General features: G+C 42.5%; 1 protein-coding gene across 1 annotated transcript; it reads right to left on the bottom strand.

Annotated features, from left to right (window-relative positions):
* Positions 1 to 8,072: 8,072 nt before the first annotated feature.
* LCN9 (lipocalin 9) lies at positions 8,073 to 12,831 on the bottom strand. Its single transcript, XM_057720141.1, has 7 exons — positions 12,113 to 12,831; positions 11,636 to 11,772; positions 10,792 to 10,865; positions 9,986 to 10,096; positions 9,523 to 9,624; positions 9,283 to 9,328; positions 8,073 to 8,348 (listed from the first exon to the last, which is right to left on the bottom strand). The coding sequence occupies exons 1-7, from the start codon at positions 12,299 to 12,301 to the stop codon at positions 8,339 to 8,341; spliced, it is 669 nt and encodes a 222-aa protein (XP_057576124.1). The 5' UTR covers positions 12,302 to 12,831; the 3' UTR covers positions 8,073 to 8,338.
* Positions 12,832 to 12,952: the final 121 nt, after the last annotated feature.

Here is a 12,952-nt window from a genome sequence, read left to right as displayed (position 1 = left end):
AATTTGACAAACTTGTTTATTTGGGAGAAAATGCACTACAAGTAACTATAGCAGATAACAGTCAGGGGAAAGACCACGGAGAAGGAAAGGGAGTCTGCAAACTTTTTCTCTAAGGGCCAGATAGTAAAGATTTTAGGCTTTGTAGGCTAGGGGGCAAAATTGAAGATATTATGTAGATCCTAACATAGTAGTGGAGAAAACACATTTCCAAATTTTCTGATAAAATTCAAAGTATAATATTGAGTACAATAAAAAAAAAAAACACACAGGTCTATTAATGCGAAGAATGGAATTCTGTTTTGGAATAACATTTTGCTTAATTGGGGTTAAAAATTAGTGTTCCCAATATCACATCAGTTGCAAATGTTCTTGGCTCAGGGGTTATACACAAATAGGCAGTGAGCTGAATTTGGCCTATGGGCCATGGTTTGCTAACCCCGGTATAGAAAATATGGTTTCAATGGTTAAAGTATTCCTGGAGGTTCTGTCTGAAGTTATAAGAAGTGAAGGAAAAAAAGTTTTGTAAGGATTGGAAGAGATACATTGACATTACTTGCAGATAATATGATCATATATAGGTACCTATAAAGCCAACAGAATCCACAAGGTATTAGGACTAATTTTATTACAACTAATGAAAAATTTCATCAAGGTTGCTAGAGAGATCAACTTACAAAACTCAATAACATTTGTCTATACCAGCAAAAACTCTGGATAATAAGTAATGGTTAAAAAAACAAAACAAATAAAAAAACCTGTGCAAGTATATAGGAACTAACAACTGAGAATACACCAGAAGATCACCAAGGAGACAGCTTTAACACTCTAAGAAAAGACATAGAAGATGATCTGAATAAATTTATAGACACTGCGCTCACTTGCTTTTGGTCCAGGGAGCCCCATGTCACATTTCTGACCTCCAAAACTGTAAAATAATACACTCGTGCGTTTGAAGCCGTTAAATTTGTGGTTATTTGTTGGCAGCAGAAACAGGAAACTAATATAGGACCCCTTTCTCCCGTCCAGCTGGATGCCAAGGATGGAGCTTCCTAACTGTATCTTTGATATAGCAGCAGAATTTCCTAACATAAATTTTTAAGTCTTGGGAGTGTGGCATATATGACCTATTGTGCAATCCTAACTCTCACTCGCCTGCATTTGGAACATTATTTTGTGGTGCTCTTTGCAAAGTAGACTTATTTCCCTTCCTTTAATCAAGTCAATTTGTTTTCAGGCCCTAAGAGCATGTTCGTGGGCAGTGAGGTGGTAGTAGGGTGATAAGGAACAAATGAAAACACAACTTAGGATTTAAATATGATGATGGAAAAATCCCCAATGGGACTTGACCGTGAGCGTGGCCCTCCATCCCTGAGCAAAGTGGACCAGGAAGCAGTAGAGCTCCCACAGATGGCCGATTCCGAGATGGGCCGGGACCTGGCACCCTTTGCTGCAGGGCTTGCACCTGGACAAATGTCTCCTCCCACAACTGAATACAAAGAAACTATAAGGGACTAAAAATAGCTACACGCAGCCACAGCTGGGACAATTATAAACCATAAGATACAAAAGGACCACAAACTGCCATTTCTGAGGTGCTATCCTTGTATACAGAACCACCAAGGGGGTGGGCAGACCACCTAAGCCACCCTTCCTGCTCAACCCCCAGACCCGCCTCTGTTGTTATTCCACTTAAGGAACCAGCTCCCCTCCCTTGGGGAGCGAGCAAGGGCACCTGCTTCTTGTTTTCACTTGCTCTTGCTGCAGCAGGAGTCCTAGTAAAGCCTCGCCTTGAATTCCTCGTCTGGCTTCTTATCAATTTCTATTGATTCAAGAGTCCAAGGACCCAAATCAGTAACAATTCCGCCATACTTTTCATTTGATCCCTGATTTCAGTAGATATTCTAGAAAAATAAAAAAGAGCTTTGAAAACTCGATGTCTTTCTCTCTGTGTGTCTTTTGGGTGCAATGATAACTGATTTGGGTTGACATTAGCAAGATGGTGGGATAGGCGAGGCCAGCTCTCATAACCCCACAGACATACCTATTTAACCACCACTCATGGACAAGACTATCTTTAAGGGAGTCCAGAAGTACAACTGAGAAGTTCCAGCACCCAGATGGAGCAAAATAACTGAAGAAAGTAAGAACGGTTTCACTTTACCTGCGTCTCCCCTCTTCCAAGGTGGCATGGCACTGGCATCCCTGGGAGCTCCTTAGAAGGTAGCATCTCAGGCCCCACCCCAGACCCACTAAATCAGAGCCTGCTGTTTAATAAGATCCCCAGGTGATTCCTGTGCACATTATAAGAAGCACTGCGGTAACACACATAGGAATCCCTAAATAATGTATTGCATTGTTCTGTGTGTCATTTAAAAGTTACATAAGTTTCTCCTCTATGTCTGTGAGTCTGCTTCTGCTTCATAGATAAATTCATTTATGTCACATTTTAGATTTCACATAAGTGAGCTCATATGGTTTTTGTCTTTCTCGTCAATAAAATAATTTTTTAAGTTATATAAATGGTGTCATACTGCACACATTCAACAACTGGCTGTTTTTCATTTTACAATTTGTTGTTGAGATCTAACAATGCTCATATAGATCTAGTACATTCCCTTTTAACTTGAAGAAAATTCACATTTATGTTGCTGATAATGAAATCTGTTATTAAATTAGTTTAGTGGCATTGATTTGGTGCTATCAGGTACAAATGGAGATGGCTAGAGAGTCTTAATGCTCTCTCCTTAAAAAAATGCACCCATTTCTTTCCTGGGAGCATCACAGCCACTGGAGGAATGTACTTCCCAAAGAAAAGCAATTACTGTTTGTGGCTTTTGAGACTAAACTCCACATGCCCAAGAAAAATAATAATGAGGTTTTAAAGTGTTACTGAACCAAACTTGGGTCCGCTTGCCTGTGCACAGTAAAGCCAATCTACTGACACCGGGTTGTGGTGAAGGAAAATGCAGCGTTTCTTGCAGAGCGCCAAGAAAAGGGTCCAGGGCAACTAGAGCTTCACCCCCCACCGCTGCACTCCCTAAAGGCTTTCAGGGAAAGGTTTTTAAAGACAAGGTGAGGGAGGGGTTTGTGGGGGTGTGTGATCATCTTGTGGACAATCTTGTGATTGGCTGGTGGTGAGGTAATTGGGAGTCAACACCATCCATCATCTGGTTCCAGCTGGTCTGGGGTCTGCCTGCTTGTGGGCAGCAAAGAGTTAACTTCTTCCACCTGGTGGGGATTTCCGTCTCTGCAAAACAGCTCAAAGGATCAGAATATTACCTGTAGCCTGTGAGGAGGAACTAAAGGTCCTTGTCTTTGTTCAGTGGCTAAACTCGTATTATTTTGTCTTGCCTGACTGTTTTCCTTTCTTTCTGCATTTTCTCACTTCTCTGATTAAATGTATTCTTTGACTCAAGTTTGCCTACAGACAAAAGGCAGGCAGAGGATATGGAGTGGGGAGAATCCTGTTTGGGAAGGCCCCACAGGGTTCTGCTCTGTTATGAAACACTGGATGTCTGTGTCAATAAGAACATCCAAAACCAATTAGATAAGAAAAATATTTACATTAACAGGGTGGGTGCACAGATGTAAAGGATCATTCATCCCAACTTGGATTGAGATTCATATTCTTAATATCTTTAAGGGAAAATGGCCAGCAAATATCTCCAGGGTTTGATCTTTATAAGCTATAAATTGCTCCCCACTTCACAGGCCCTCTAACTGACATAGTTCTTTCTTAACAAGTACAATGTCTGGCTTTATCATGATTTTTTATTAGCCAAGACGAGTTACAAGAACATGGGATGTGGTGGAAACTTACTAGCTAAGGCAATTGATAGAACCTAAAACATGTGGCCACTTTACTGGAGGAAGGTCAGTGTTAGATTCAGCTGTGATAGATTCAGCCTGAAAAGCTGGTAACTCTACATGTTGGTAAAACATTTGTTCAGATGGTTGCCTGCTGTACCTTGGAAACCAGGCCATATGCTGACAAAGGCTGTGGAGCTGGGGGAATAAACAGAAGATATTCAGGGTGTTGAAATATTGGTACTGGGCCCATGATTCTTTGCTGCTTTCAGCAAAAATTATAGGTGGGAGGGACTCGGGCTAGAGCCAGCCAGGGTGCAAGTACAGAGAGAAGGTAGCACAACTTTGCTAAAAGAGACCCCCTCTGCCTGAAGCATCACTCTATTTGACTGAGAAGTGCTGCTTCTTCACCCTGAAGTGAAGCAGTTGTAAGGAGTGGCTGTGGAGCGGGAGTCTGGTTTAAGCTGCTATGAAAGGCTGCACATGTGCTCGCGAAGAAGGGATTAAGGGCTCACCCCACCCAAACCTATTGCTTTAGATGGCCTCAAAGTAGCTACCATTAAATGAAGAAAAAAGGATGGTGTGGACAGGGCAGAGGCCAATCTAGAACATACCAGTTTCCAGGTTTAAATCTGTGTCGAGCTAAGATTTAGGGGGTCTGGTTATCTGCACATGGAAAAGTCTGGAGGCAAACACCTCAGATGCCTACTAAGTTTTAGAGGAATTTGTGTTGCCAAAAGAAATTTAGGTCTGGTCTATAGCAAAAGCATTGATTCTTTAATTCCCCAAATAATCTCCCCAAGCCTGCACAAGCAGGAAGTGGGTTGTGGCCATGGACAAGAACGGACAAAGAAGAACCTCCCAGAACCAGGGACCACAGACAGTGGTGGGCATAAGATCTGCTTCCACCACATTCTCTTTTCCCCTTACTTCTTGTACCTCTGCTTTAACCACAGAGATGAGGATGATGTCCTCAGGTTGGTGGAGAAACAAGATGGAAGAAACTGGGTTCCTGAAAGACCACGTGGAACAGAGTTGCCAGCTTCAGGTTGTTCGTAGGAGAATGACATTAATTCTGTCTTCATTGAGCCATATGGTTGGGTCTCTCTCTCTTTTTTTTAATAGCAGCCTAGCTGGATAAACACATTAAATGTCTGAAACGGAGATATTTCATCCTCCCCCACTAAACTGGCTCCTCTAGGTAACTGGGGTAAATGGCAATTCCATCCTTGCAAGTGCTCAGGCCAAAAGCCTTGGGGGCATCCTGTGTGCTAGCCTGTACCTACAGCTTTACCCCAGGCCTTGCATTTGTGGTTTAGCTTGGTGCGTCCCAGAATGCTGGGTGGCACATGCCACGGGGCCTGGGTTCAAGTCCTAAAAAGTGTTAATACTCTTCAGCCAAAGACCACCAGGAACATACATGTAATTGAAAAATTGGGTTTATCATTGCAGCTAGGAAGAAGGCTCACCATGGGGAACCATGGGTGTCTCAGTAGGAGCATGTTAGGAAGGACCTAATGCAGGCTTTGGGGAGAATCTAAGGAAGCTCTAGATTGGGTGCTGTCAGGAAGCAGGGGCAAGTCTATGAACACGTATCTCAGTAAATCTTACCTATAGGAAGGGAAGACCAGCTACGATAAAGCTGTAATTAGTAAAGATGCAGCAGTAACTCATTTTAGCCAAGAGGGGGTGTGTTTCTGGATTGCACAAGGATTTTTTTTTTTTTTTTTTAATGATCTCTGAGTGACCTTGTCTGTGTTGATGTTTCATGAGATTGTTTATGTCCAACAGAATAACCTGGCCTAGCTGTGAGCATCGGGCCAGCTGGTGATAACCTTGAAGCCTAGCGATGGGAGTCAGGACAGTTCCAGGAGAGCAGGGACTGTTCTTTTCTTTCTCAAATGAAAGAAAGAGGTGGTGGTGCCTCCTTTGCAGGCTACAGGCAGTTAGCTTCTTTCTGTGACCCCAGATGAGGGAGAGGAACTCTCCCCAATTCATTCAGGCTCAGCCCCTGCTTCTCAGAGGTCTGCATCTTCAGTCTGCAGCCCCAGCTGGTTGGCTCCAACCCTGTACCCAGGTCTGTCCCCAGACCCAGAACCCAGAGGACGACGCTGCTCTGGCCTGTTTACCCACATCATTCCTGTCTGTTTTCTTTCTTTTTTGCTCCTTTTGGAAAGGACTGCTCTGTTTCTGATCCACAGATATCCTTACTCGTTGCTTTCTAGTGTCCTTAACACTTGATGCCTCATTTGCATAAAATCTTTGGGGTTGTGCTGTAGGTTTCAGTATGAGCTCATCTGCCATGATGATCTGGGAACCCCTGAGGGTCTTTCTGTGCCTCCCGATCGGCTGTAGTTCCAGACACGTGGCACTATCCAGCCATCTCCCATCATCAGTGTGGCCCTCCTGTGCATTGATTTCTATTATTATTAATGTTCTCAGCAGTCTCAACGATGTGCTAGGCCATGCCCTTCTGGGTATTAGCTGCTCTGGCCCTTAAATGCCAACTTTTAAAAAATAAGTGATCCTAGCATGACTGGTGGACTTTCTCCACAGCCTTTTGTCATATTTCAGCAAGACAGACTTGAGCACTTAAATCAGGAGCAATAAGCATGAACTTAACTTATTCTTCTGATCTGGAGGCAGAGTAGAATGTGGGGAGAGTCAGATGCTTAGAAGCCTTCTCTTGTTAACAGAAGCCTATGTCCATAATGAATGAGTCAATCTTTTTGCATGACAATCCCTACCCACGTCTTGCTCTGCCCAAATGCCCATGTGTAACTCTTACACTTTTTGTTATCAGCTGATGTTGGGAAAGGATTATAACTGGGAGAGGATCTTTAATTTCCCTTTCTCCAAAGCCTGTAAGCTCCCCAAAGAAGAGGTTAATAACATTTAGCCTGACCGTACCAAGTATAGAATGCTAAAGATAAGTATTGCTCACATTTCATGGAATCTCGCTTAACATGTTCACAGTAGATAAAAGCAGTGGCTGAAGGAGGTTTTCCAAGAGTATGAAAAGCCACTGACTGAAAGAGAAAGACAAACACCATATAATATCACTTATATGTGCAATCTAAAATATGACACAGGGACTTTTCTGGTCCAGTGGGTAAGACTCCGTGCTCCCAATGCAGGGGGCCTGGGTTCGATCCCTGGTTGGGGAACTAGATCCCACATGCATGCTGTGATGAAGATCTTGGGTGCCACAACTAAGACCCAGCGCAGCCAAAATAAATGTTAAATCAGTAAATAAATAAATAAATAAGACACAAATGAACTTATCTATGAAACAGAAACAGAATCACAGGCATAGTGAACAGACCTGTGGTTGCCAAGGGGTGTGGGGGGTGGGGGAGTGATGGAATGGGAGTTTGGGACGAGCAGATGTAAGCTATTATATATAGAATGTATATATATATATTATACTGTATATTGTATATTATATATAGAATATATATATATTATATATAGAAGGTCCTGCTGTCTAGTACAGGGAACTATATTCAATATCCTGTAATAAACCATAATGGAAAAGAATATGAAAAAGAATGTATATATGCACAAATAACTGAGTAACTGAATCATGCATATAACTGAATCACTCATATAACTGAATCACTTTGCTGTACAGCAGAAATTAACATTGTAAAACAACTATACTTCAATAAAATTTTGAAAATGAAGAATTTCAGAAATTAACAATGTCTTATAATGGTAATTTTCAACTTAGATATCATAGATGTGTTTCTACAAAATAAAAGCATTTGCCATAAAAGAAAGAAAGAAAGGAAGAAAGAAAGAAAGAAAGAAAGAAAGAAAGAAAGAAAGAAAGAAAGAAAGAAAGAAAAGGGAGGAGAAAGAAAGAAATGAAGAAAGGAAGGAAGGAAGAAGAAAGAAGAAAGAAAGCACACTGATCATCTCATAGGATGGATGAGTTAGAGAAACTGGGGTATAAAGGCATGTCCTAAAACATGTCGAGCTGGTATCAGCCCAGGCAGCATCTATCTCTAAGTCCCCCCACTGAGAAAGAAAATTCTAGGATGGAGCAATTTATAGGCAGAGTCTTACAGTTTGTCTTACCAGGTCACTAAGAAATGGGCAAATCAAAAGGCAAGTAGCACTCATGGGGACAGAGAATTACTGCAGATGAGGGAGACTCCTGAAACTCAGGCAAGATTCTGAGAAGCACAGGGCCAAGGAAGTCCTTTCATTTGCAACCCCACATCTCTTACATAAACAAAGACAAATCACATGACTGAAAGGTGAATCATTTATTGCCAGGCAGAGGAAGGTCTTGTTCATGGTACTGTTGTCCTGAATATGACAAAGAGAGTCAGAAATCTGGAGAAAACTTTGATTCTTGGTGAGTTGATGAATCTTCCTAGTTAACTAGGGAAGATCCTGAAGATGCAGAGATGATGCCTTCATGTGCGATAGTGATGGAGAAATCAGGTCACAGAACTTGTCACAAGATGATGTGGGGACCACAGAAGAGAAGATCCTGGAGCCCAAGTGAGGTGGCACTCACTCAGCGGTAACTAAGCAGATGAGAGAGAGAACACAGGAACTTAAGTGCTTATCAGACTGAACTGGGGACAAAGAGAATTTCTGTTACAAAAAATGCTGAAGAAATAGTTATCAACCTGCATTCTAACCCATGCTATCTTCCAGAATAGGAGGAGGGAGGGTGTTAAGTAAATTACTTTTTTTTTTTTTTCTATTGCTGATCCCATCTTAACCTTCCCCCAACTGAGTCTATGAAAAGAAAAAAGGAAGCACTGAAGGATCCTAGGCCTGTTTCTGCCATCCTCAGCACTGGAAGTTTTAAAGAATTTTTGACAAATTGAGGAATAATGGCAAAAGCCATAGTGATCTTCTATTAAATGCTTACTTTATGTAAGCCATAGTTGCTAAGCCTTTCACATATATTATCTGAATGAAGCCCCACGATAAGTCTGAGGTAAGAAACAGATGAGGAAACTCAAGAGTCTATTTTCCGGGTTGGAAGACAACTGGAAGGTCAGACAGATCTATTCCCAAATTAGAAGTTAAGAATGTGCAGAGATCGAAGGAAGACATTTTTTCCATAAATTGGAGGGTGAGATGGCCTTCCAGGCTTGGAAGATGGACCACGAACACAGAAGTGTACTTGAGTTTCATACTCACACCATTTTCCCATTTAAAACTTGAAATCTTAATGACTTTTAGCACATTAGCAATTACTGAGCCCGTTGCTCCAGCATTATAGCCATACAGTAACTCTGTAAGGTAAACATCATTGTTTCCCTTTTCATTGCTACATCATGCGCTCAGAAAGCTCATGGCATCCAGGTCCTCCAAATCCAAATCCCAAGCTCTCCCAACAAGCTTCCTTACCAAATTATTTCTGTTGTAATCTTTGGACATAAACCCCTAATGCTTTTGGGAGGCAGTGGCCCCTGGGCCACACCCTCTCCAGCAGAGCTCACCAACCTGTAGGCCTGGGTCACTTCACTCCCTCGGGCTTCGAGACAGCGATCTACAGAGGCAGAGAAGAGCACATTCAAACACCAACCCCAGTTTATTTCCCAGAATGAAACCAGATGATTCTCCAGGTTAGGACAAAGGGGACTGATCGCGGTATTAACTTCTATTGGATTTCTCCCTTCAGTAACATTCCCATTCAGCAAAATGGGAATTTAGGCAGAGAAAGCCAGAGATAGCTTAACTTACCGACGTTGGTCAGATCAATTATGTTTTCCTCAACAATTCCATATTTTTGGCAAATTTTCACAAACTTTTTCTTTAGTCTTGGACTCAAGTCTGGTTCTCGGCCTGTGGGGAGAGTGACAGTAACTGCTTTGTCTTATTTGTTGCTCACTGAGTCTCATTAGAGGGGTGGGGCTCCAGCCAGATGGGAAAATGGATGGCATTGATTGGGTGCTTAGGCAGAAGTCTTGGGGATGGAAAAATAACCTGTCTTGAATTTGACATCTTTAAGATATCTTTCTGGCCCAAAGAGAGATTCATCATCTTCCCATCACTGAGCCTGACAGATTTTACCAAAGGTGAGCATCTGTCTTCAGAGGAGGAGAGATGTCCCAGGATAAGATTGGGAAGACCACTCTGTCTCCAGTCTTCCTTCCTTCCCCAGTCTCCCCACCCCATGACAAGTGTCAAGATGAAAATACTCTACCGTAGAGCTCCAGCAGTTGGAAGGATACATCACTGCTGACATTCACGAGATAAAGAATAACATAGTCAGTATAGTTCGTTTCAAGTACGTAAAATGTATTGTCTCCATCATCTGTGGAGGGAACAGAACACAGCTCAGAACTTCTTTGGTTCATGGGAAGGAAGTGAAACCCTTTACCTATTCTCTCCCACAAAACAAATTCAAATACATATCCTGGAAGAAACAGAGAGTGATATCAACTGCCTTCCATTTGCATCTCTCCGCACTTCATGAGGCAATTTCTAAGGAACACTGATAGACTGACCAGTAGAGGTAGAAAAATTCAGCCACAGTGGCAACTTCCACTCTATCACGCTCCCTGAAACTCACCTACCTCCCTCGGCCATCTCTGCCAACCATGTGTCTCTGTCCTCTCTATACGCCCCATTGGCATTATATACGCAGTGCTATATCCTGAATAATGTGCTGTGGCAATGGCCATCAGACACCATCAGAAAGTGGGGAAGGAATGAGAAGCTGTCCTGCCAATTTGTTGGGGTTTTTTTTTTTTTGCCAATTTTCTTTTGTTGCAGGAGGTATAGATGAACAAACTGCCCTCTATATCTGATGGTCCTGTGTACCAAGCATTGGCTTTTATACACACATTTCTCCCAAATTCAGGATATTAGCTATTAGACAGCCCCATTACATTACCTAAAGAAGAATATCAGGAATTCATCAAGATCCTGAAGATACTGGGGTTTAGCAAATTCCTTGCAGTTAAAAGTAAAATTTAGAAAGACCATTTTTTTTTTTGGCACACTTACAGTTAAAGGTATATACACCTTCCTCTCCTGCTTCATCACAAACCAAAGATATTTCAGCACACACTCCATTTACCCTGTAAAACAGAATGAGCTGATGCCCAAGAGACACTGATGCGACCTGTAACTTGAGTTTCCGATTCCGCTGATTAACTGTTGAACATTTTTGGGTAGAGTTTCCAAAGAGCTTTTATTTACGTTATTTCGCTTTATTTGGTACTTTGGGAATGAGCCAACTACTTCTATCACTATTACTCTACCACTGCTTCTCACTGTTCCTATTAGGACAGCCACTTGTCTAGAGAATGAGCTGCGTTCTCGTCACGTGCCAGCTTCTCAGATACGTGCCAGCCTCTCAGATACGTGCCTGCCTCTCAGATACATGCCTTACAAATATCACCTTGCTTGGTCCTCACAAAAAACCGTGAGAGAGAATCATTATCATCTTGTTTTACTCCAGGGAAAACTGAGGAAGGAAGACATCAGTTTCGTTGGTCACACACATAGATTCAAGGACTAGATAGGCTATAGATTCCGAACGCTATGCTCTTAAGACCTGTGCTGTCTTGCCACACTACTCCTGATTCTGATACCCCTCTGCCCCTTATCTCCTCTACTCCCATGTACATTTATTCCTGTCGCCAGTTCTTATCTCTGAACCTAGAAAAGCCACAGGTTCATCAAGCTCCGGACTGGTGCCAGGTGATGGACCCTGATTTTAGGTACAGGCCCAGAATATACATATGTGTGTGTGTGTGCGCGCGCGTGTGCATGTGTGTGTGTAGAGGTCCAAGACCATATTCAGGCTTCTGTTTTTTTCCTTCGCAAGCAAAAAACCCACACTTACTTTGTATGAAGTATAAAGAGCAAAGAAGAATTTGCCAAGACATGGATCTGCTCCACAAAAACTCTCATGCTACCATTTTCCTCTATCTTTTCTTTGACGTCTGAGGCCAAGAGAATGGAATACCACTCCCCTGAAATCTGCAATAAATCAATAAAATGACTGGGTGAGAAAAGAGGAAAAGGGTACAACAGATACAACATGAACCCTTGTCTCCTCATGGTGATGTGAAGGTGAAATTAGAAGTCAGATCAATTAGCACCACACCTAGGACTCTTTCCACCGTCCCTCCAGTGAGAATGGAGGTCCCCAAGTGCTGACATCCTTTAACAGGGCACAACTTCCCTTAGTCCAAGGTCTGAAATCACCCCTTTTGTCTGATATATCAAGGAACTCCTGCCCTCCAGGAGGGCCACTTTGCTTAATAATCCTCTAAACCACCCCACAAAATCCAAAGTCACTACGCTCCACTGTGCCTACCTTTGGAATATCTAAGTTGCTTCTCACAACAGCAGGGATTCCTTCCTTGCTGGCACAGCTTAAAGTCAGCCCCAGACACAGCAACAGCAGCTTCATCTTGACAGAGGACAGTGCTGTCTTCTCTATAGTCACTGGGAGTGAGTCTTTCCCTGATGGTGGCTCCTCTCCCCAGGGCCTCTGTTTTAACATCTGCTCCGGGTCCAGTTTTTCGTCACAAGGCACCACCTTTCCTCCTCCCACTCCATGAAATGGTCTGTCATTCACTGGGGTGAGGCCAAGGACTGTTCCTGCCCTTTTGAGACTTGGCAATCTTCTCTCTTTTAGATCTACTTAGTGACCTTAAATTTCTCAAAACACATACTCAAGAAAAATAGCGGATGTTTGCAAGGGCTGCCTTTTGGAACCAGATTTAACTGTGTATCCGGCTTGGAATCAGAAATCCAGTTACATGTGACAGAAATGAAGTCTAAGCAGGAAATGGGGTGTGTGGGGACTCTGTGTCCCACCGTTCACAATGTGTGCGGAATTTGGTGAGTTACTCCATTTTTATGGCCTCAGGAACAAAGAAACTGTCTCTACCAAAGACGATGGTACCTATCACAAAGCATGAACATAGAATTGGTTAAAATAGGGTTGGATAAAATAATGTCTTTAACATATGGTGTCTGGTATCCGGTACATTTAAATTCCTTTTTCTTATTCTCTGAACTCAACCCCTGCAGCCTTTCCTTTCCACACAATGACTGAACAAGTGTTTAATCACTGTGTATGCCTCTCTATACCATAGGTCCCATAGAATAAATGGAGAAGTAGAAGGTGCCATCCTCCCTTTAAATAAGT

The sequence above is a fragment of the Hippopotamus amphibius genome, chromosome 2 (genome assembly GCF_030028045.1).
Source record: "Hippopotamus amphibius kiboko isolate mHipAmp2 chromosome 2, mHipAmp2.hap2, whole genome shotgun sequence".
Lineage (NCBI taxonomy): Eukaryota > Metazoa > Chordata > Mammalia > Artiodactyla > Hippopotamidae > Hippopotamus > Hippopotamus amphibius.
Note: the sequence above shows the minus strand (reverse complement) of the source record. Positions and strands in the feature narration are given on the sequence as shown.